Below are 22,317 nucleotides of genomic sequence, written 5' to 3'. Positions count from 1 at the left end.
GAAAAATGTTGCCTGATAAAAACTCTGAGTGAGCCTTTTAAGAAGTCGTAAATAAAACTGAAAAGAACAGAATGACATGGGCATGGATTAAAGCCTGCCCTCTGAAAACTAGTGGGAAAAGTAAAGGAGGGGAAAGTGCTCAATTTATATTGCTGAAGAAAAAGACATGTCAATGGCTGAGGAAGAACACCAGGATTTTATTGTTTTTAGAAAGGCTATGGTCCACTTGCAGAGGATCCTGTACTGTCAGTATGTGGGCCACCTGCAACAAGAAAAATGAGGTTACTGTGTTTAGTAACAGCCAGTGGTGTTGCAGCTGCAAAAAAGATGTGTTTGATCTCATACCTTGTGGTGGAAGGCAGCTGAGGAAGAACATAAAGGCCATGACAGGACCTACTGATTTCTGCAAACAGTGAATTGCACTGATCCTGACAGGAGCCAGGAGTTCTTTACTGGTTCAGATTACAAACCCGTGTCAAGGGGAAATAGGTAGAAATGTTCATCCCTTATAATCTCATTAGGTAAATAATCTGTTCAGGAATTCAAATCCACTGCTAAAGAGGGCTGTACAGATACCCCTGCCAGGAGGTCACCCGTGTCCAAGGCTGCAGCTGCCTCCATCCTGTTCACTAAGGCTCTGAAAGAGCCATGGCACAGAAATAATAGCTGAGTTCCCACAATGTGTCCCCATGTCACCTCCTCCTTCTATGCTCTAGCAAGGTGCATTTCTTTACCAGCCTTGGCTTGTAAGAAGTTCCTAGCACCTGAGAAGCCAAGCAGGACAAGCTCAGAGGAAGGCACAAAGCAACTGAGCCCCTGGAGGGGCTGGCTGTGATCTCTGCACAGGGCACAAAGGGCTCTATGGATCTGGGAGCATCCTGGGGAGAGGTTCATCCATTTCTGCACTTGAAACCCACCCCCTCCAACGGCAAGCACAAGCTTATGGCAAAGGCTCAGCATTATTTCTGATACTCCCCTTTGTACCATTTTTCTTAGCTGGTGGTTTGGGCTTTTATTTCTCCAGGAATTTCTGAGTAGCAAATGTGCCAGCAGTGCTTTAAGAACATAAATCCTGCTGGGATGTAAGTGCAAAACTCTTCCCCACCCTCCCCCACCTTATTTAGCAGATGACTGCTGGGTGTACAGGGAGACCCAAAAGGTGGGGTGAGAGCCCCTGCAGAGCAGAGCAACTGCACCATGGCAGGGTGGGGGATCTGTGTGATCCTCACCTTTGTCACATCCCCATGTTTATTCCAAAATCTCCCCACCTGGGCAGGGAGAAAGGGCTGCAAGAGCATGTCCCAGCTGCCTGCTTACTTACCCAGGCTGGGCAGAGCTGCCAGTCCAGTGCTGTGCTGTGGATGTGGGCAGGAAGCTCTGGGGGGGCACTGGGAACACCCCCGTGGGAGGGTAATGGTGGTGGTGGTGCACCACAGATGGCTTGTGCCTGTCTGCTTTCAGGGCCAGGGGAGCAGCAAGCTGCAGGTCCTTGGTGGAGAGAGACAAAGGGTGGCTGCAGAATCCTGTGTCTCCAGGGCAGGGGGTGTCTCTAGCTGAGGGGCCAGGGTTCCACTCAGCCACCCCTTGGGAAAGGGAGACCTTTGGGATGTGTCTGGAGAAGAGTCTGCAGGTCCCAGTACAGGAGGCCCAAGAACACCTGGTGACCTCAGATTTCACCTGATGCTCAGACCCCACTCCCTCCCAATTTATTCCGTCAGTCAATGTCAGAGAAATGCAGAATGACAGGATGGCCTGGAGAGGAAGGTGGGCATCAGGGCATGGTCCCATCTGTCACCTTTCCTAAGTGTCCTCCACAGTCCCCTGGCTCTCCCAGCCCTTTGTGTGTTTTGTGCAGGCCCTGTGTCCTCCCAGGGAGAAGAGCCCTTCAGGCTGGGGTGTTTTTACCTGCTGTGGGTGCTGGAGCAGGGCAGAGCTGCCTCCCCCCAGCTGTGCCAGCGCCGCCAGGGGCAGAGCCTTCAGCATCATGTTCTGCATCATCACCTGGTGCATCTGAGCGTTCTGCATCAGCATCATCTCCACCATGTCTGGGGAGAGCAGAAAAGAATGAGAGCTTTATCCACAGCTGACAAGCAGCAGAGGCCTCGTGGTGCCCTCCAGCACACAGAGTGGTCACTGCAACAAAGGCAAAGCAGCTGAGAGGAGGCACATGAGGAATATTGGCATTATTTCCCCAGGCAGTGCAAAGTTAATGTCTGTGCATGGCATTGTTCATACCAGCTTTCCTGTTTCTCCTCCCTTCTACAAGAAAGCTGCTGCTGAGCATCTTGTCTGTTGCTTGCCCTGCAAGCCCACAGCCCTAGCTCTGCTGAGTGGGAGGATGGAGAAGAGCTGAGCTGCAGCTCTCCCTCACTCCAGCATGGACAGGCTCCTGGCTGTGCTCTCCATTGCTTCAGCCCCGGGTCACTCCTTTCCACGTGAGAGGTTTCCTCAAATTTATGTGATATTGCAGTGCCACCTTCAGAGTCCATTGGCTCATACAATTTGTGAAGGAAAAGACCTTTAACATCATCAAGTCCAGTCCTCAGTCTGTCATTTCATGCCCATCAAATCTCCTTACATGGTCTCTGGGATCCAAAGGACTTGTGCAGTGTAACTAACTCGCTTGGGGAGAAGTGAAGAGGGAGAAGTGGGGAAAAAAAAGGGAAAAAACAATGAAGGCAACTCTCATTTTCCTTTTCACACTTCATACAAGAAGTAGTTTAAATGTAGCAGCTTCAGAGAAGTCATGAGTGGATTTGGACTATTTTGGTTATGGAAACAAACTCTGATTCAAAAATCCAGGCACTTAGATGAAGTATGAGCTGAGAAATAATGCAGTTTCATGACTGAGGATGCCTGTGTGGGATGAACCTTTGGCTGAAGGCTGAGCCAGGGAAATTGTCCCAGGTTTCAGTTCATGTGTTATTTCACAGTAGCACCCACCTATGTTTAGAAAAAACCTCTTTTATTGGCATTGTACTATATTTAGAGCAACACTTTCACATGTTTCCAAACACAGGGTCTAAATAAAAGCCTGAGGAGACTGAACAGCAGGTTAGGAAGGAGCAAAATAATGAAACCAGATTTTAGAAGCCTGTTTGCTAATTCTGGAATCATCCATGTGGATGAGTTTGACTTTGTTAATATTACTCAGTGCCATGAGTTGAGCTGCTTTGCTTTCCCAATCTTCCCTTGAGTTTGTAGTTCCTTTTTCTTTAGTTTTAGTGGTAAGAGTCTGCCTGAATGCCCCTCACACCTGGTACCCATCCCACTTACACAACCCCCAGAGCTCCACTAGCTCATTAAAAAGCATGTCAATAACACAGTTGGACACCATCCCACATCCCTTTCACTTGCTGTGGTACCTGCCCTGCCCTCCCCAGGCCTGGTGACAGGAGCTGGCTGCTCTGTGGAGAGTTTGTTACCTTCTTTAATGCTCCCAGAGCGGGGGGCTGCAAAGGTCTGGGCTGGGGGGATCTGTGTGATCACAGGGGATGGCTGAGGCAACTGCTGGATGATGGTGGCAGGCTGAGTTGGCATCTGGAACAGGAAGGGAAATGGAGAAGTCAGGGTTGGCTTTGACCAGCTTCCCCATCTGTGGGAACAGCTGTCACCTGTCTAGGCTTCAGAAAAACTCTAGGATTCTCATGGAGAAACTGTTGAGGTTGTGGGCTGCATGAGCAGACAGAGATGTGCATTAGGAAGTGGCTGAATGGCCAGGCTGGAGCGTGGGCAGCCCTGCCACTCCTTTTGCCATCTTTTTCTAAGGGTAAACCATTCCCACTGTCAATTTTGGCCCTTATTTGCAAGATGATTTCCCCTTAGGTTTTGCTGCAGGCAGCAAAGGTCCCATAAAAGGGCAAGAGGCATGTTTCCCCTTTTTGTGGGATGAGAAATTCCACACAGCTCCCAAATGATTGTCAGCTCAGACTGGCACAGTGCTACTGGTGTTTTCCAGGAGGGAATCCTTACTGTCTGCTGGATAATCCTTGGTGGCTCCACTTGGGAAGCTGGAAAAGGGATCTCATAGACTTGTGGGAGGGCAGCTCTGTGGTCATGGCAGGTTCCCCCAGCTGGTGCAGGTGGCTGTGAAAGCTCTTCCAGAAGGTGCTGCTCCTGCAAACTCAAGTATTTTCTTAATGAAAATCTGGTCCCAGCAAGGCAGACAGTATGGTTTTGCTCTCTGGGCTAAATGGGATTGGCCCCTGGGAACCTGCAGTGAGGGCACTGCCAGTGCCTGCATAAGTATAAATAAAGCTTTCCTTCCCATAGAGCTTGAAGCATAGGCAAAAGGAATTGGGGGAAAAAATGTGCAGAACAAGCTGCCAAAAGTCTGGGAAAACATTTCATTAATAGCTGGTATCCTCCACAAACTAGGAGTAAATAACAATTAATATTGTCTCTACTTTGGCATCACCGAAAATCCCTTTTTTGCATTTTGGCACAGCAGGTTTATGACACAGCAGTTCAGGACAAACAGAATCATCCCACTTCAGTACCTGAAGCAGGTGCAAGCCTCTGCAGCTGTAGGGAGGGAAGCCAAGCTGCTCCCCAGGCCCTCTCCCTGATCAGCTGGCCCAGCCTTTATATCCCAAAGCAGCACAGCACTAAATCCTGCCCAGAACTGGAGGACAGGAGAACACTGAATCCACACCAGCAGTGGATGTGCAGGTAACTGGGCCCTGTCTGTTTGTTTCTGGCCAGAGAGGGCTCTTACCCTCAGCTCCTGCAGCAGATCTTTCCTTTGCCTCAAGGCATTTTGCAGCATGTCCTGAGGTCTGTTTCCTGCAAGAGGAAAAAGTCCATCATCTTCTCAAAGGATCACAAGGACAGAGCTGTTACAGCACCTGGATTATGATATTAATGTGGAAAATGTGTTATTAGACAGCTGGGTGTTGCATACAGGTAAAACCTTACAAAATGAGGGCCTTGTTACCCTTGTAAAATCATGGCTCAGCCCTGCCACTTCGGCTGCTATGGGAAAGTGACTCAGCTGAATTAGAGATAGAAAACCAAGTTATATAACCATTACATGTTCACATCGTAGGTGTAGGTGGTTGGGTGGATTATGTTGTTATAATTTAAAACTATCTAACTGGTAAAGGCCTAAATGCTTTAAAAGACCTGGTTTTTGCAATAAAGGGGCTCTCCTTTGCTCCTGCCTGGGGACTCTGTGTTGCTCTGCTTTAACAGCTTGAGTTATTCCACAAAAGGCTCGGGCTACTTTTCTTGTCAAATACATGTATGGATAATGACTTTGTGCCATGTGCAGTCACAGCTGTTCAGTAGCTCTACAAATGCAAAACACCTCTGAAAAGACACTCTTTAGATTGTTCTCTAAAGCCCCCCTTTTAACCTCCTGGTTTAGGAATCAGTTTCACCCTGAAAGTTTTGATGAACCATGTGCACGCAGAGGATGACTGGCTGTTGTAACAGCTCAGACAAACTCCAATTTGAATGTCAATTTTTCTGTTTTGTTCTGAATCAACTTCCTTTCCAGTTCGCCCCACAATAGTTGATTTTGCACTCTCTTGAAATGAAGATAAGCAAGAATGTTTTCAGATACTTTGGAGCCACGTCTGGCATCTGCTCTGGAAAGCACCATTTCATATTTTGAAACTCCAAGTTGTAATAGGGGATTTTTTTAAACTCTTGGCCACAGCATTAGAAGATTCCAAATATTTGTACATCAGAGCAATGAATAGGAGCCCACAGTATGAGCTAGAAATATCACTGAGCTTCTGCTGGCAGCCTTGAATCCACAGATGATATAAACAGTGCATGTGCCATGCAAAGGAATGAAGTGTTCCTCCTGCCTGTTCAGAATCACCAAAGCCAAAAAAACAGCTGGACTACAACAGGGGCTCACTCCTAGGTGTAAGAGCCAGGACAAACTGGATCACCAGCAGTTTGCTGCAGCTGAGAGGCTGCAGAGGATACCTGGGCAGGAAGTCATCTTGTGTTAGCGCTCAGCTGGTCGTTCACTTCCCGTGGTCAGGAAAAAAAAAAAAAGCTGAAGAAATTCAAAAGATAAAAAGCAGGTAGCTCACAGCTGTTAGGGAGTAGACGGGATCATCTCCTGAGGAACTCGTGCCTGAGAACATAAGCAAGACTTTTCCAAAATGTGCCTGTAATTAGAACAAATGCTTCTCTTACTTGCAGCTGGGAGAGACGACTCCATTTTCTCTAGGTTCTCCTGTTCATTTTCTAGTCTCTGTTGGCAGAACCATAACCAAAGCTGGTTATAAGTCAGGCAGAAAAGCTCACAAGGCTTTCCAAGCCTATGGCATGGGTTTGGGATGGAGGAAAAAGAGCAGAAGTGGAGAAAAATGATGGGTCTTAAAGAAGTATGAAATATCTCATTACAAATCTAGTTACAGTAAAGAATAGTCATGCTTCCAGCTGTCCAGGCTATTCCAAACCTTAAAATTGATAGCATGGTGGATCAGGAGAGGTATATACATAATTTATTTTGCAGGGCAGAGAGCTGCATCATATGAAGAGCTTGATAATGTTAAGTTTGAGCTTGCCTGATAATCCAAGATCTGGACTCTTGATTCAGCAAAAGTATGACCAGGCAACACATCTTATGTGAAAACAGACATGGAATCGCCTTAAAACAACCTGAGATTCTCTTTACCCAAGATTTACTCCTAAACTTTGCCTGTCCCAGCTCAAACTGGCTTTGAGCTAACTGGTGACACCTCCCATGAAATCAAAGTCAATTTAACTTACTGTAGGTCCACATAAATTTGTACACTGTTGTTTGAGAAAGTGACAGTAAGTAGTACCACTCTTCAGCATATCTCAGTAGAGTTATACTATTTTAAAATACAATGTGAATGCTTCATCATGCAAAAGCAAAAAGCAGAGCAAAGGTGACCACTGCAGAATTATTCCCTTACCTTTTCTAGGAGTCTGAGTTTCAGTCGTGTCAGTTGATCCACCACTGAAGGATTTGCCATTATCTCCTGGAAAGAGCAGGCAGGCAAAAACACCTTAAAAACCTAAACAGAGGCAGAGAGGTTTTCAGTGCTCATTTTTTCCCTCCACCGTCTTCACAGAATAATTTCATTATTAAAAACAATAATACAAGATGAGTAAAAATGGAGAGAAACAGGTAAAAACTTCAGTTTCACTCCCAGGTGAAAATGAGCACAGGTGTTCACAAGGTCACAGACACAGCTTTTCCTGTCATTCCTCTCAACATACCTTTGTGCTGCAGGTGGTTGTGATGCCAACAGGAAGGCAACTGACACTGAATATTTATTTGTCTGTTCCTGATGGTTGCTGTCCTTTCCCTGGCAGCATCACTAAGCCTGGCCTCTGTGATGTTAGAGTTTTAATTAGCTCAGAGGTTTGTGCCTGCAACCTCGTTGCTAAGTTTATAGTTTCAATAGGTAACATAAACAATTTAATCTCCAGGCACAGAAGCTTGTGTACCTTTGGTAAAGCAAAGGGCTGGCACATTAGTGGACAAGAAAAAAAGGAAATAAAAGCCAATGGTTCTTTAAAACAAGCCCAGTGCCAGCAGTCAGATGATGATCCTGCTGATTGGTACCTGTTTATCCCACTATAAGGGGTCTGCACATTTTTGACATAGCCCTTTATATGACTTGTTATTACCACACAGTAAAAAAATGAGGGAGCACAGGTGGGACTCACCCCTGGGTAAGTTCAAGAGTAAAGACATAACATCCTTCTGGTTACAATCTCCCATAAAACCTGTAGAATCTCTCCCAGCAAAGCTCTACCAGCATAGAAACAGGGTAACATTTATCAGTGACATCCATAAAATGAGCACCAAGGCAAGAGAAAAATGCCAAGTGACAGACACTCTTTCTCAGTATCATATTTTAAGCCCAGTTCTGCTCCCAGGAGAGACAAGTTACAACCCCTTCCTCACTGAAAGGCCACAGCAAAACTGCAGCAGAGCCATTGCAGGCAGCTGGAGCAGCTCAGAGATGCTCCTGAGCTGTGTGAGAGCAGCACAGATTACCATCCTAAAAATACACAGGCTGGAAGTCACTGGAGAAGCTGGGGAAACTGAGGTGCTGGGATCCCTAAAACAGCTGTGCTGTGCAAACTCTTGTCACTAAAACTAAAGAAAAAGGAACTGCAAACTCAAGGGAAGATTGGGAAAGCAAAACAGCCCAATTAATGGCTCTGAGTAATATTAACAAAGTCAAACTCGTGCACAGGGATGATTTCAGAATTGGCAAACAGCTTCCTCTGGCAGGGCTCTGTGGTGAATGGCAGCAGTGACAAACCAGAACAGAAAATCTTCTCACCTGCCAGCAGTTCTCCTGGGAAACAACTCGGGGTCCATTTCTGCAGTTTAAAACCTCAACAAGATATTTCTGTAGCATCTTTGACTTCTTCATCTGAGCAGCTGCAACAGCTTTTGACAAGGAGTTTCCCAGTTTTCTTAACCTAAAGCATAAGCCTAGTTATGCCTATAAACTGCATAACTTTAGTTTTCTTTTGAGCTGGGAAAATAAAAAAAAAAACCTACCCCTTTTGGATTGCTGGTGAATATTGAGCTGATTATTTTACCAACAACTGGTTTAGTACAATGCCCCTAAAGGTTAAAATTCTGGAGTGTTCACTGCAGTATGAATAGAGGGTTACAAGAAAGTTTGACAAAAAGAACCAGGTATAAGTATCCCATTAAAAGTACAGCACCAGTGTTCAGCTGCTGAATTTATTGAAGAGGAAATGAAGAGAACTTTTTTTCTTGATGTGACAGGTATCTCAGAGGAAATCCAATACAAGGCAAAAAACAAAACAAAACAAAACAAAACAAAAAAAAAAAAAACACCTTTCCAGCAAACCTACTAATGGATCTCTTTTCTTTTCCCACACTTATGGATGCCTTGGTCACAGTGTGATCCCTGCTCTTGGGACATCTCACAACCTGCTAATTAATGGGGTGCCAGGAATGTTCCAGCCACACACAGGATCGTGCTGAAAGGGATCTGCAGCTACACTGAATCCCAAACAAGGGACCACACTTGAGGCTGAGGATTCAAAACCAGAGAAATTTAATCCTACAAAGGAATAACAGGTGTGTTACATGAACCTCACGGGACATAATTATTCTGCTCTATTTAGCAGTGCTGAAGTCAGAGTTTGGACACTGTGCCTATTTTTAGACACGGTGGTTTAAGAGGGAAAGAAAGTCCCGGAAAAAAAAAATAAAAAGGGTGTATTTACCAAAGGTAGGTTCTAAGGAAGACTTTAAAGAACTGGCTTTCTTTAATTAGTAAGTAGATGGTGAAAAGAGGACAGGCCAGCAATTTTTAAATAAATGAGAGGATACAATGAGAGAAAGGGGTGGGTTGGGGGTGTTTGTCTGGAAAAACATGGGCATTTGGCTTAATGAGGAAGAGAAAACCTGATAAAAACAGGAAAAGAAATCTTCATTAGCCACTAAGGGAAATGATGGAGCAGCTATCAAATAAAAAAACTTTCACAGAAGTTGTTTACAAACAATTAAAAAAACCAAATGTGTTGAACATTGTAGAACTATTGTAGGACTCCTCAGATAGAAGAATGGATTAGATAACCTGATGAGGTCCATCCCAGCATTGCATTTCTTTGATGTCTTTTATTGATTTTGACATTTTATACCCTTATTTTTAATTTCTACAAATCCTAAGGGACAATTTTAAAAGGTATTATGATGATAGCCAGGATGATTAGAGGGGTGGAGCAACTCTGCTGTGAGGAAAGGCTGAGAGAACTGGGATTGATCAGCCACAAAAAGAGAAACAATTATCTTAAGTATCTGAAGGGAGCCTACAAGAAAGATGGAGGGAGATTATTTACAGGGGCCTGGAGTGGCAGGACAAGGGGAAATAAATGGCTTCCCACTGACAGAGGGCAGGTTTAGATTGGATATTAGGGGAAAGTTCTTCTCTGTGAAGCCCTGGAACAGGTTGCCCAGAGAAGTTGTGGCTGCCTGATCCTTGGAGGTGTTCACTAGGACAGTTCATAATTCAGACTTTGTCTGTTGTTATTGGCTGGGGACAATCTCGGAATCCTGCCCATGAAATCAGAGAGCATGACAGCGCTACCAGGAAAAACAAATAAATACCTCAGGAGCTGAGAAAGCAGGAGATGACCAGAATTAGCCACATCTTCCCTCTCAGATCCAACATGAGCATGGTTTGCTCACTGAAATTCCACTCTTCCTTAGAAGAGTAAAATTGTTCATGAAGAGGAAAGCCAAAAATTGTACCATGGCCCAGAAACCAATGGCTTAAAGTTTAACCTTAACTCAGCCCTTGATGCAGATGGCATTTTTACTGTTTGCTAATCCAGCACACTGCTCCGAGCAACAGATTTGACTAAAGTCTGTATTTTTATAATTCAATGATTTCAAAATACAGAGAAGCCGCCAGTTTTGTACCTTCAATAAGCAGAGCAATAGGGAGTTGAAGATTGGACGTCTGGGATTTTAAATTTATGGCCCTTAAAGGACGTTGGAGTGGCCAGAAGATTCCAGAGGGGATTAAGGCTTGGAAAATTGGAGACTCCATGTCCAAGAAAATGATGATACAGGGATTAAAGAATGACGACCAATTAGTACGAAGAATGAGACATCAGTAAGCAATAAAGGACAGCAAACTGATCACTGAAGACAATCATGTAACTTCGAACCATTGAACATTAATTTATTTCTTCGCTAAAAATTTACTAATTAGGAAAAAGGCGGGAAGGGAGCCACTAATCCTCCCCAGCACCCTATTGGCTGCCTCTAGCCCCGCCTTCCTTGTCTGCCCCTAGCCCCGCCTCCCTTGTCTGCCCCTACCCCGCCTCCGCCATTAGCTGCGTCTAGCCCCGCCTCCTCTGTCCATTTCTAGCCCCGCCTCCCTTGTCCGCTTCTAGCCCCGCCTCTATTGGCTGCTTGCAAGCCCCCGCTCCCCATTGGCTGTCTCCCGCGCTGGGCGGGGACGGCGGTCCTTTCGAAACGGCGCGGGACGCTCCCATTGGTGGCTGCCGCGGAGGGGGCGGGGCCGGGGGCTGGCGCCGGCTTGCCCGGGATATCCCAGCAGCCATTTAGCGGGGGTGGGCGGAGCCGGGCTGAGGGACGCTGTCTCCATTGGCCGGCGGCCGCGGCGCGTCAGGAGCTGTGGCCAATGGGCACGGAGCCCCGCCCCGCGCGGTGAGTCCGGCGCGGCGGCGGGCGGGGAGAGGCCCGGGGCGGCCATGACCGGAGCTCGGCCAGCGCCGCCCTGACGGCGCGGGGGGCCCGGACCGCCCCGCCGCCCCATGGAGGCGCAGGAGGAGGCGCGGAGCCGCAAGCTGGAGGCCGGCAGGGCTAAGGTGAGGGGCAGGGGGCCCGGCTGGGCGGAGGCTGAGCCCGCCCCGGTCTCGGTGCGCTGGCAGGCCGGGGGATGGCTTCGCCTCAGCCCGGGCCGGGTCTCCCCCCTCCGCCGCGGGCTCCGGGCCGCGCTCGGAGCTGGGCGCGGGCAGCGGGGTGCACTGCCCGCCCGGGGCTGTCCCGGAGCCCGGCGGGGCTGCCCTGGCGCGGCGGCTCCGCAAGAACAGCCGTGCCCGCGGTGACTCCGCCGGCGGGGCTCCCGACCCGCTGCACGGGCACGGAAACACCGCCTCGGGTGAACACAGAGCAGCTACAGCACTGCACATACCCTCCTCAGGCTCCCTTTTCTTTGCCGGTTTTGTTTTCCTTCCCAGCTCTCCCATTTCCTCCTGGGATTCGGTGTTAGTGGGAACGCTGCACTCCCAGTTGAGGGTCCCTAAGAACGGGTGTTGTTTTATTTCCCCGCTGGCTCATTCCCTTGCCTGTGTGTCCGCAGGCGGGTCAGCACAGAGCCGGGCTCGCTTTGGTGGTTTCCAGTCACGCCGGTAGCAAACACTGCTTGAGCTTTGAGCATTTAGGTGTCTTCACTTGCATGTGGTTTAGGGACTTGTGTAGAGCTCACAGAATAAGGCTGATATATAAAAATAACATTCTCCAAGTAATGGTTTATGTGAAATCACGTGTTTAACGCTGGTCGTGTGCCAACCCCCTTAGATAAAAACTTCTGCTTTGTTTTGGTAATGATGTTCAAGGAGCTGGTTGGAAACGCCTGGTTACTTTCATTTTAATTCAGCATTTCTGCGGGGTTTTGAGCTGGTTTATTAGCTCAAGAGAGAGAACTCCTGAGAGCAGTTCTTAGGTCAAAAGGTTACCTTAGTGTGGCTCAACCTATGTTAACATTTCTGTTAAAAAATTAATTCCAGGTGCAGGACCTGATTAGAAAAAATGTGTCAGACTTAGCTTGAGTAAGTTATTAGTTCCCACCTGTTGGAAAACTTGTGTTTGCCATTAAAAAAAAAAAAAGAAAAGGCAGGGACTTTTATGTTTCACGTTATACTTGCAGAGCCAGTGTTGCGTTTACTATTTTTATGCTGTGTGCTGAATCTCTCTCTTCCCATTAAAAACAAACAAACAAAAAACCCCAAACATTAGTGGCCCCATCGATGTTGCTGCTGCATGATGTCATAGGCTGGGAGGAAAGGAAGAGTTTTAGAGAGGCAGAGATGGATGTAGTGCTTCCTCTGCTGATTAAAATGTCACAAAGATCCTTGGCTGGCAGATTGCGGGCACTAGACACCTTCCAAAAAGCACCCAAGTGACATTTCCCCTTTTTTATTCTTCTGCTTTTCTTTTTTCTAGCGTTCTTTGTGCTCCCCTCCTCATGGATAGAGCACAGTTTTGAGAGGGAGGAAGAGCCATGAGCAAGTACAGGTTCTCCTTCCTGTGGTGCAGCCTAGAGCAGCTTAAGGTGATGCCATCTGACACAGAATGTTCAGTGTCCATCAGATCAGCTTTGTGAGCCGTGTCCACCTCCCTGCACAGGCACTCCTGACAGCAGGGACAGGAGTGAGGCTGCTTTATAGGGGAGAGGCCTCTGTTGTAGCAACCTGTGCAGTGATCTGCTTCAGTCTGGAGGTGTGAACTCCTCAGGGCTTTTTGCCTCACCCTCCAGAAAACAAATTCTTTTATCTTTAGCATCCTTAGGTCTAGTCTGTTAAGCAATGACTTGGCAAAGAAATATAATCTAAATGTGTTCCTTTTCAAATCAGTACCTGCATTATTCTTTTTCATATGGGAATAAAAATTCTATTATTGAGATGTATTTATGTTATCACCTAATAATAGTGATAATGCCAGCTGTTTGTATTTATTGGAGATTGTAGTTGGCAGCTAAGTCCTGACTGTATCAGGTTCCTCAGATTCCTGTTTCTGACAAATGCAATACTGGTATCCAGGGTAGTAATTGAGAAACAGAGCAAGCCTAACTATTCGGTGCTGCTTTTTTTCTCCTTGTTTTTTTTATCACCTCACATTAATTAGTCTGCAGGTTGGCCACCTGTGCCTCTAGTTACAGAGCTCTCTATGCTGAAACTTCCTCAGGTGTGGGAAGTTCTGCTCTACCCCCACCATTTCACAGTTAGGACCTGAAAAATCAGTTCAAATTTTCCCACCTCATCGTTTTGAGGAAGGTCTAGAAAATATTTCTTGGTTTTGTCTAAGAGCACTTTTTGTTTATGTTTGCTGTATCCAAGAGCCAGAGTAATGTTTGTTTGAACAACCTGTTTCTGTTTGGTGCTGATGTGGTTTTCTGCTCTGTCCTGTTTTCTCTGGGTGTTGGTTTTGGTAATTTCTGAAGCGCATGAAGTACTACATCAACTTTTAACTGCTCCTGGTGAAATGAAGTTGCAGTGCATTGGTACCTGTAGGAAAGTTTATTTTGGTGCAACAGGTGCTTGAGATGCTGTGGAGGACAGTGCTCTCAGGGCTCCTGTGGCAATGCTACACCTCGGCTAAAAGTGAAGCTTTCACCTTTGCATGTGCTGCTAGGAAGCAAAAGGAGGGTTAAATCATTCAAAATGGGATTCAGTGATGGGATCTCACTGTGAGGAGGCAGTTGTGTCCTGCTTTCTTCACATTCACACTCACTACTTCGTGTTGGGTGGCTGGCTGTGAATTTGAGATTCTCTGACAGTGACACTTAACTTTATGTAGCTGATGAAAGGCTTTGGAAACCTGATACTGCTCTAAATGGAACTTTTCCCATAAATCTGGAGCATGTCTGAATCCAGCCACTCCACCAAGTTCAGTAGTTCCATAAAATTTTGGTGTAGTTAGATACTTTTGCATGGCATGTGTCATGGTTTTATATGTTTAATGCATGTGAATGGGACAAAATGAGTTCTGTTTCCTTTGACCTCTGCATTTCAAAATTTATACTGTTTAGGTGTTGAGTCATGCCAAGTTTTGATATTTTAATGTGAGATACTTGGTCTCCCTTCATGACTCAGTAACTGCTCTCTGCAATGCCCCCTCTCTCTGCCCATCATCTTTCCTGCTTGTTTTACTCCCGTTTTCCCTTTTTCACTGCTTCAGCAGTTTCCTCTGCTCTCCATTTTTCTGCAGGTTTCCTCCTGCCCCATTTCCCCATGTTATCAGGTTAATTAGTGCTGCAGCTATTTTTGACATACATTGCCATCAGCAAGTGCTGGAGTTGACACCTGCTTTCAGAGGATGGTATTTGTGTCTCACTGCAGCTTTTTGGTCTGTTCATTCTGCTTATTGTGAGAGGCACAAGTCTGGCAATCTTCATTTAATCTGCATTTCAGTATTACTAACTGTAGAAATTACAAAGGTGATCTTAAAATAAGTTTTTTGTGCATAAGAATGTTATCAGCTGATAAGAAGCTGATGTCTTTCTGCAGATGTACCTTTTAAACAGGCTGCTGGGTGTAGCAGATGTGTAACTGTTCACCTGTTGAGTAGCTAAGCTGTCAGGTAGAAGTTCCTGTAAGGAGAGGGGGCTGAACTAGATCCTTTTCACAAACTGAATGAGAAGAATGGGACAAGAGTTTTTTGCAAGGTGGTTATTTGACAGAAAAACCAAGCTGTCCAGCAATAGCTTTTCATATTTATTGCAGGTAGAACTTGGCAGTGATAGTTACATCCAGTCATCAGTTACCTATCTGTTTTGTCTCATCACAAGGATATAACACTGCACTCGATAATCTGTGGTTTTAACCTTGAAGAAGTCTTTTGCCTTATGAGAAGGATGTCTGGATTTCTGCTGTGGGGGAGATGTTACTTGGAAATGCTACCTAAACACAATACTGGAGTTGAAAATAACAATAATCCTTTTTAAGCTGTTTAGGGTGTTAAGGGAGAGTTGGGTAATAAATTGTCAGTGACATTCTTTACACGTCCCTGGGGCTTCGTAGGGCTGTGATAGCCTGATAAAGTAGAGCATCTGATTCTTCAACAGAAGAAATTAAAATGACCTGGCTTAATTGATTTTCTATTTATGTTCTGGAGGCTGCTTTCTGGCAAAGAAGTTTTGCTGTGTTCTCTTAAGGGGGTGGCAGGGGGAAGGAGCATTAAAATTAACGGAAGTGAATCCTCATCTCAAAGCTGACGCTGGCTAAGACCTGTTTAGATGTATTTGTAGGGGTGTGCTGGTTCTGGCACCGTGACAAGGGGGGTTCTTGGTTTTGCTGGTCTTGCAGAAAGACTGCTCAATTCTTCTAGAATTTTTGCTTAATGCTTCTAGTCTATTGACAACTCGTTCCTTTGCTAATTTGTCTGGCTGTAGTTCTGGGTTATCATTGACACACAAAGTTTCACTGAGTACAACTTTGATTCTTGTGTGGAAATGAGCCTTTAGTGCCGGTGTGAGATTTGTTGCTCAATGGCAACAAATTTATCCAGTTTATCCAGTACGTTGGGAGTGTTTGGAAAGTAGGCAGATAAAGCAGATTTTTTTTTCTGCAGATGTATATATTTTATCAAGACAGGAGCTCTGTCACCCATGACTGTGTTAATCTTGTGGTCCTGCTACTTTTTCCTTGCTTACCTCTCCCTGTACCTCTTGCAATCTTTCCTGAACAGTTTGCTTACTTCAGACAGCGAAAAGCAAAGGGCGACGTCGCGCAGTCGCAGAAAAAGGCGGCGAAGAGGAAGGGCTCGGCTGTCCACACGCATGACCTTCCGAAGGAAGAGCACCCAGTAGCACCCAGGGGTGCTGGGGAGGACACTGAGGGCCAGGGTGAAGGCACCAGCCCACCAGAGGCAACGAGAGAGGTAAATCTGAGTGTTTCTTGCCTTTGCTCTGCTCCTGTCTGCAGGTAACGAGTGTTCCAGGTGGTTATTTTACTCCTTAGGGGGTGAGCTCACTGGCACTGGCCACTAGCTGCCCTTGGGAGGTAAGTGGACTGGTGTTATTTTCACTTGTAAAAGTTCATTCTCTAACAAAGTGGTCTCATTTATTTAGTAAGACATCTCCATGGTGTGGCCTAGGCAGCTGTTATTGCCAGGGAGCTGTTAGCCTCCCAAATTAAAGTCTTTTACCTTTCAGTGCCATGGATTCTCTTTGGGCAGACTTAGGGTTATGTGGCTCTGAATCTTTGCACATAACTTAGAGTAGTTATGTGGCAAATCTGGATTGGGAGATCAACAGATTAAAAACTGCCAGGACCTTATAATGCACAGCATTAATTTGGTCTTTATCACTTGGCTGGCTCAAATATGCTTAATGTTTTCTGAAAAACTTTAGTTTATTCCAGCAAGCTCTTAGTAGCCATTGTAAAGCCAGCATAGATGTTATTTGTACAGATCTGTTTAAGGTGTGACCCTGCTTGTGTCTGATGTATTTCAGTATGTATGTACTGATGACTCTCTAAAGGCAGTAATGTTCTCTGTGGAAAGAATTTTGGGGAGCTCGTGCCTTCTGCACCAAAAGCATCTCTCCAGATGTTGATGTGTTTTCACAACATACCACAATAGCATCAGACTAATGTGTTTGCACACCTGCAGTGATGAGGGATAAAATTTGGGTGTGTTATCCTGCTTTCTCTTGTGAGGGTGCCCCTGATGCTTTCAGGATAACTTCAACATCATGTTAGCATTGCATTGCAAAGGCTTTTATGAAGCTACACACCAGTGTCTGCACTGAGGAAAAACATAGTGTTTTGTCACTCGGCCATCCCGATGTCCATGCTACATTCATGTGAGCTTAAATTAAAAAAAAAAATAAAAAATCCAAAAATCACTTGCTGCTGCCAAGCAGCTTTTTTCAGAATAGCTGGTTTGTAAAGCAACTGGAATTCTAGGTTACCTGGAGAGAGGGAACCTCCCAGGAGACAGTAATCCTTGGGAACTACTGCAGGCAGAGCTTTGGAAAAGCCTTTTCCAAATAATGCAATAGTCATCTTGGTCTTGTTGTGAAATTAATGAGGGGGAAACCTCTTGCAAGGTATCAAGCTATGTTAAATCTGTGTGTCAGAAAAAGGTGTTGCTTTTATGATTACCCTGAGTGGTTTTAGCATGTTTGCTAAATAATCTCATGTCAGTTACTAATTTTTAGTAGTAGATTAAAGATTGCTCAAACATTTGCCAGATACCACAGCAGAGGATCAAGCATTGAATCAGTGTTGAGGCTTACCCCTAAAATTAAGTAGCCAATGTAATACTTTTGATTGATTGGTTGATTTGCAGTTTAGTTCATTTCACCATGAAAGACCAGCTGGATTTAGCATAAAGTCAGTCTCTCACAACACAGACCTTTCTGGCTCATGCTTAAGGTGTTTCCAAAATAATTCTGGTTTTCCCTATTTTTATTTAAAATTGCTGTAATTTAGTGTTTGTTTTATTTGTTTGTTTACCAGGGCAGCACTGATTTGTCTAGCTGGGAGCCCCTGGATGATCATGCAACTGAAGTAAGTGTGAAAGGATGTATCTTTTTAAAAGATGCTGAAAGAAGTCTGTGATAATTAGTTGCTAAAATGATTAATTGAACATTGTTATCAAATATGATAAAACTGGTGTGATTTCACTGTTTTATGGTATAAAACAGGCATTTCTCTGTATGTACATGTACTGGCTGTGAAAATTGGTTGTTAAGAAAATTGGGGTTTATAAAATCACAGACTTTGCCCAGAGATATTGGATTGTTTTTAATGTTTCCAGTTGATACATGGGTTCATTTTCATTGTTTCATATAATACAACCAAAAAGTATGCCGAATAAGTACAAGATATCTTGTATTCCAAACACAAGATACTGTATCCTCCATGATGATTGCAACAACGTTGCTCCTAAGAAACCACAGAAATTTAGTTAAAGAGCTTTACCTTGTTGTTTTTCCTTTGGGTGGACTGTTCTCCAGTCAGATGGAGGTAAAAGCTTTGTTTAAATTGGTAGTGTTCTGCTTCCTTCCTCACAACTGGAGGTGCTTAAATCCCAACACATGCCAAAATGGCATCTTGCCACCATTTGGTGCTATAGAATCATAACACTCTGACTTTACTTTTGTGCTTTAAACAATCATGAAAATGTGTTATCTATGATCATTTTTAATTTGACATTTTTAAGCATGAAGGACTTTATGTATGTAATGTTTGTATTAGATACAAAGTTCCAGTGGTGAATTACTTTTAAAGTAGAATTTGCCCAGGACTTAACCTTGAAGTTAATTTGAATTTGTTTTCATACTAACCACAAACCAGAAATGGTATTTTTAGTGAATAAATGCGTTTGTGTTTCTTTTATGAAGAAAGATAGGATAACTCCTGATGCAGGATCCAGCCAGGCTGAGGCTCAGAGGTGTCAGGCCAGGATAGCTGAGCTGGAGAACAGGCTGCTGGAGAAACAGGAGGCAGTGGAGAGACTCACTCTACAGATGGATGAGCTGCAGGACCAACTCACCCAGCACAATGATTCTATGCAGCTTCAGGTATGTTTCACAGAACTGGGTAGTGGGATGATACTGCCTTATTTTAATCCTAAAAATATTTAGGCCTCCAGACTGAAAAACCTACTGTGTTTTAGTGAGAACTACTTCACCTTGCTAACATGTAGTGCAAAAAGCAGCATCCTCTTCCAGAATATTAAAAAAGTAGTATTTTGAATTCCCTTTCTCTAGCAGTTCTTTGTAAAGGTAAATTATTACCAGGTGCTTTACAAGGCTAGTTACTTTCCCCTTTATATGTTCTTTTTCTCATTCTAGGATTGGGGAAACAAAGACATTTCTGGTTGGTGAGGAATAAATGGAAAAGATAGATGTGATTAACATAAAATGGGATTGATGTATCCCATCTCATTAGCTTCCTCTCACATGACTAAAGGGAATTGCTGGCAGATAGAAAACAATTTAGGGGGTACTAAATATTCATTATATCCTTTTTGAAAACTTGATTGCTTTTTACGTCAGTAAGAGCTACAAATTTGGAAGTAAAAATACTGATTTCATAGCTGGTATCCCATAATTTTTTTTAAAATCACTTTTGATTAGGTTTGTCATCTCTGAGATCAGTTTAAGATTCATCTTCCATCATATCTGCCATCATCTTTGGACACAAAGACTTCTTTGGTGCAGTTTGGTTAAAACTGAAATGTCACTGCAGACTCTGTAATGGCTTTGCTTCAAGAAAACTTATTTGGTTCCAAATATGTTAAGAATATTTTAATGTTAAAAGTGCATTTCCTCTGACCCCTGTAGGAAATGACAGTTCAAGAGCAGAATGAAATCATCAGGAAGTTAACAACCTGCCTTCAACAGGCCAAGAAAGACCGGGATGAGCTACAGGAAGAGGCTTCACATGTGGCTGGTCAGATCCAGGATTTACAGCTCCAGTTACATCAGGTGTGCCTCTCCTCCAGCTTGGGTGTCCTTACAGAGACTGCAAGAACAACTTCAGACTCTGAATGTAAAAGCACTGAGCTGATGATGCAGCTTTTCACAGTTCAGTTTGTAGCACAGCAGTGAAAGTGATTTCAGGGCGAGGCAGGGTTTTTTCCTGGTTGCTGTGGAGAAGTCCTGGAAATATCCTCATATTTTCCACTTGCTTGCATAATAATGTTTTGAAGGTCATTGCACTACTTTGTTCATCACTGAAGCCCTTGTTAGGGAATTTTACACAATGTTGTTAGTGGTGTTATAGATCAAATGAAAGTGTTAGACAAGCCCTGCCTTAGGTTCAGATTTTTGGCAGCAGCTTGAATTCAGGTGGGGCACACCTGAACTGCTCTGGCTTGCTGGTTCTTAAGAGTTGCAGATCAGGTCTATCATAAAATGAGTTATTTACTGAATAGGCAGAAGATTAACAGACAAATGACCTTAAACAGAATTCTTTATTATACACTTTAGAACAAAGAACTACTAGTAGATTACAGTGCACAACATAAAGGTACCTATCTTATAGCTAGCAGAGAAATAGTATAGTTTAGGAGTCAATGTAATTTACCACTGAACTGATGATGAGGTACAGAGATCCCCTTCACTCAGCCCCTGAGAGAGTAACCACAAAGTGGCATCCCAGCTTTGGGGAAGAGCCCCATGCATTTCCATGGAATGTGCAGAAGACTTCTGCCTTGGGAAAATTTGGTGTAGCTTTTATAGTTTGTTAAGTTAAGTATCTGTCTCAGAAATTCAAGTTGATCTTCCTTCAATCTTTCTCTCAAGGCAAGATGTTTATTGTCAGCTGGGAATGCCACCTCCATGGGGCCAGAAATATCTCACTACCAGATGTCCAGCCTGAGCTATTTCACCAATTAGCAAATTCTTGTGAGGGGGAAGATGCCCTGAGCTATTGCACCAGCTGATAGACAGAAAGATAAGTCCTTCTGTGGCAGGGGAATGTCCTGCCACAAGTGGTTTGCAGCCTTTACACAACTGTTGCATGTGATCATTTGTCCTCTGCCAGAGAAATCTGTGAGTTTCTGCTTGGGCAACTGGAACATCTCAGCTGTTAGACAGAAACCTGCTGTGCTGAGGTAATGTGACTTGGCTCAAAGAAAGATTTCAAAATAACACAGTTCAAGCAGCCTCTATGACACATAGGATCCTGCTTCAGTGCAGCAGGTTGATCATGGATCTAATGTCTGGATAATGAGATAAACTGCAGCCTTCCTCTGCTTTAAAATGTATTTTTAAAAGTGCTTTATTCTTTCTTGGTGATGCTCAGTGTTCTAGTGGCTGTTCTCTCTGACCCTGTGTAGTTGGTGTCCTTGGAGCCTTGTAGTAAACACCAAAGAGAAATGTTTCTTTATAGTAATTGTCTCAGGTTTGCAGGGTAAGAATTGCCCTACATGGGATCACGTATCTTAAAGGTCTGGATAGGAAGGGAAAATGATTTAAAAGTTCTAAGAATAAAAATTGAGACTTTTTAGTCCAAGAATTATCTTAAAGGAGTTGCTTATTGCCCTGAAAAATAAACTGTCTGCTAAATGAAATTTTGTAAAATGACAAAAAAATACTCCTTTCTATCTACAATTCTGGTTGCAGCAGCAGAATGTGGTAAAAAGTGAAAGCTGCTCAACAAGTGTTTGCCATTTGCACCATCAGCCCTTAAGAGACAAGGATCAAGCCTCTAAATAGCATTTCAGGCATATTCTAAATAAGTCCAGTGAGACGATGCACATTGTGCAAGGATGTCAACTTTGATAACAGATTAAAGCACTAATACTATCTTACATATTATTTCTTGGGTTTAGCTACATATTGAGAAAAATATATTAAATAAAACAGACTTTATGTTACCCTGATGAGGGGAATGTTTTCCTTTCATTTGAAGGAATGTGGAGAGGAAAAAAAAACAATCTGTAGTAACGAGCTGCAAATTCTTTGTAGAGAAAACTGGATTTGTTCATTGTCCTCTTAATGGCATGTCCAGTCCATTGGAAGTTTTGCTTCACACTGGAGGAATTCAGTATGGTTCATTATGCTAGATTTATAGGTTCATCATGTTAGGAAATTCACCAGAGGGATGAATTATTTAACATTTGCATCTTTTCAGTAACAGTATCTAAAACATGACAAGTGTTGTCTGCCTTTTTAGGATGATTTTTATTCCTTGAGAATGAAAGATTTAGGGTAAATCTGTAAATACACTTGCTTACAGTGAGTCTTGTGTATGAGTTGTTTGGGTATAAACTTCCTCCTGACTGTGAGTGCCTTTTATGTGTCCAGGTTACTGAGATACTGAGGAGTAAAACTCTCAGGAAAAGCGAAGGATTGGAAGCCCAGCAGCAAATGTCCTTGTTTCAGCGTTGTCTCAGAGAGCAAAATGCACACTTGGAGATACTGAGGGAGAAAGCACATGACCTGGAAGTTCAGCTGGAGTCTTCCCAAAAGGTAAAAACTTTTAAAAATAATTATAATAAATTTATTTCAAGTTTGGTGATAACTTGAATTTGCTATAGTGACATATTCATGAAATAAGTCTTTTTATTTTAGAAATAAATTTATAGGGATTGTGATGACTAATATACATTAATGA

At 44.0% G+C, this 22,317-nt stretch overlaps 2 protein-coding genes across 10 annotated transcripts in view; one reads left to right on the top strand and one right to left on the bottom strand.

Moving 5' to 3' along the window:
- Nucleotides 1–169: 169 nt before the first annotated feature.
- On the bottom strand, nt 170–6,965 carry LOC310911756 (uncharacterized protein C21orf58; the record flags this gene model as incomplete). The annotated part of the gene is made up of 9 exons (XM_083865678.1): nt 170–262; nt 577–637; nt 1,322–1,488; nt 1,906–2,045; nt 3,426–3,540; nt 3,973–4,116; nt 4,718–4,785; nt 6,157–6,214; nt 6,906–6,965. The coding sequence occupies 9 exons, from the start codon at nt 6,963–6,965 to the stop codon at nt 170–172; spliced, it is 906 nt and encodes a 301-aa protein (XP_083721804.1).
- A 4,288-nt stretch (nt 6,966–11,253) lies between these two features.
- Nucleotides 11,254–22,317, top strand: part of PCNT (pericentrin) — a 70,972-nt gene continuing 59,908 nt past the window's right edge. For all 9 annotated transcript variants that reach the window (XM_083864961.1, XM_083864964.1, XM_083864960.1 and 6 more), the window contains exons 1-6: nt 11,254–11,331; nt 15,932–16,123; nt 17,707–17,757; nt 18,594–18,773; nt 19,539–19,682; nt 22,008–22,172. In XM_083864961.1, coding sequence (XP_083721087.1) covers nt 11,278–11,331; nt 15,932–16,123; nt 17,707–17,757; nt 18,594–18,773; nt 19,539–19,682; nt 22,008–22,172 — 786 coding nt within the window. In that variant the 5' untranslated portion in view covers nt 11,254–11,277. The remainder of the gene's footprint in view (nt 11,332–15,931; nt 16,124–17,706; nt 17,758–18,593; nt 18,774–19,538; nt 19,683–22,007; nt 22,173–22,317) is intronic.

The sequence above is a fragment of the Zosterops lateralis genome, assembly GCF_965231275.1.
Source record: "Zosterops lateralis genome assembly, chromosome: 7".
NCBI classification, from domain to species: Eukaryota; Metazoa; Chordata; class Aves; order Passeriformes; family Zosteropidae; genus Zosterops; species Zosterops lateralis.
This window is presented reverse-complemented; position numbering and strand designations above follow the sequence as displayed.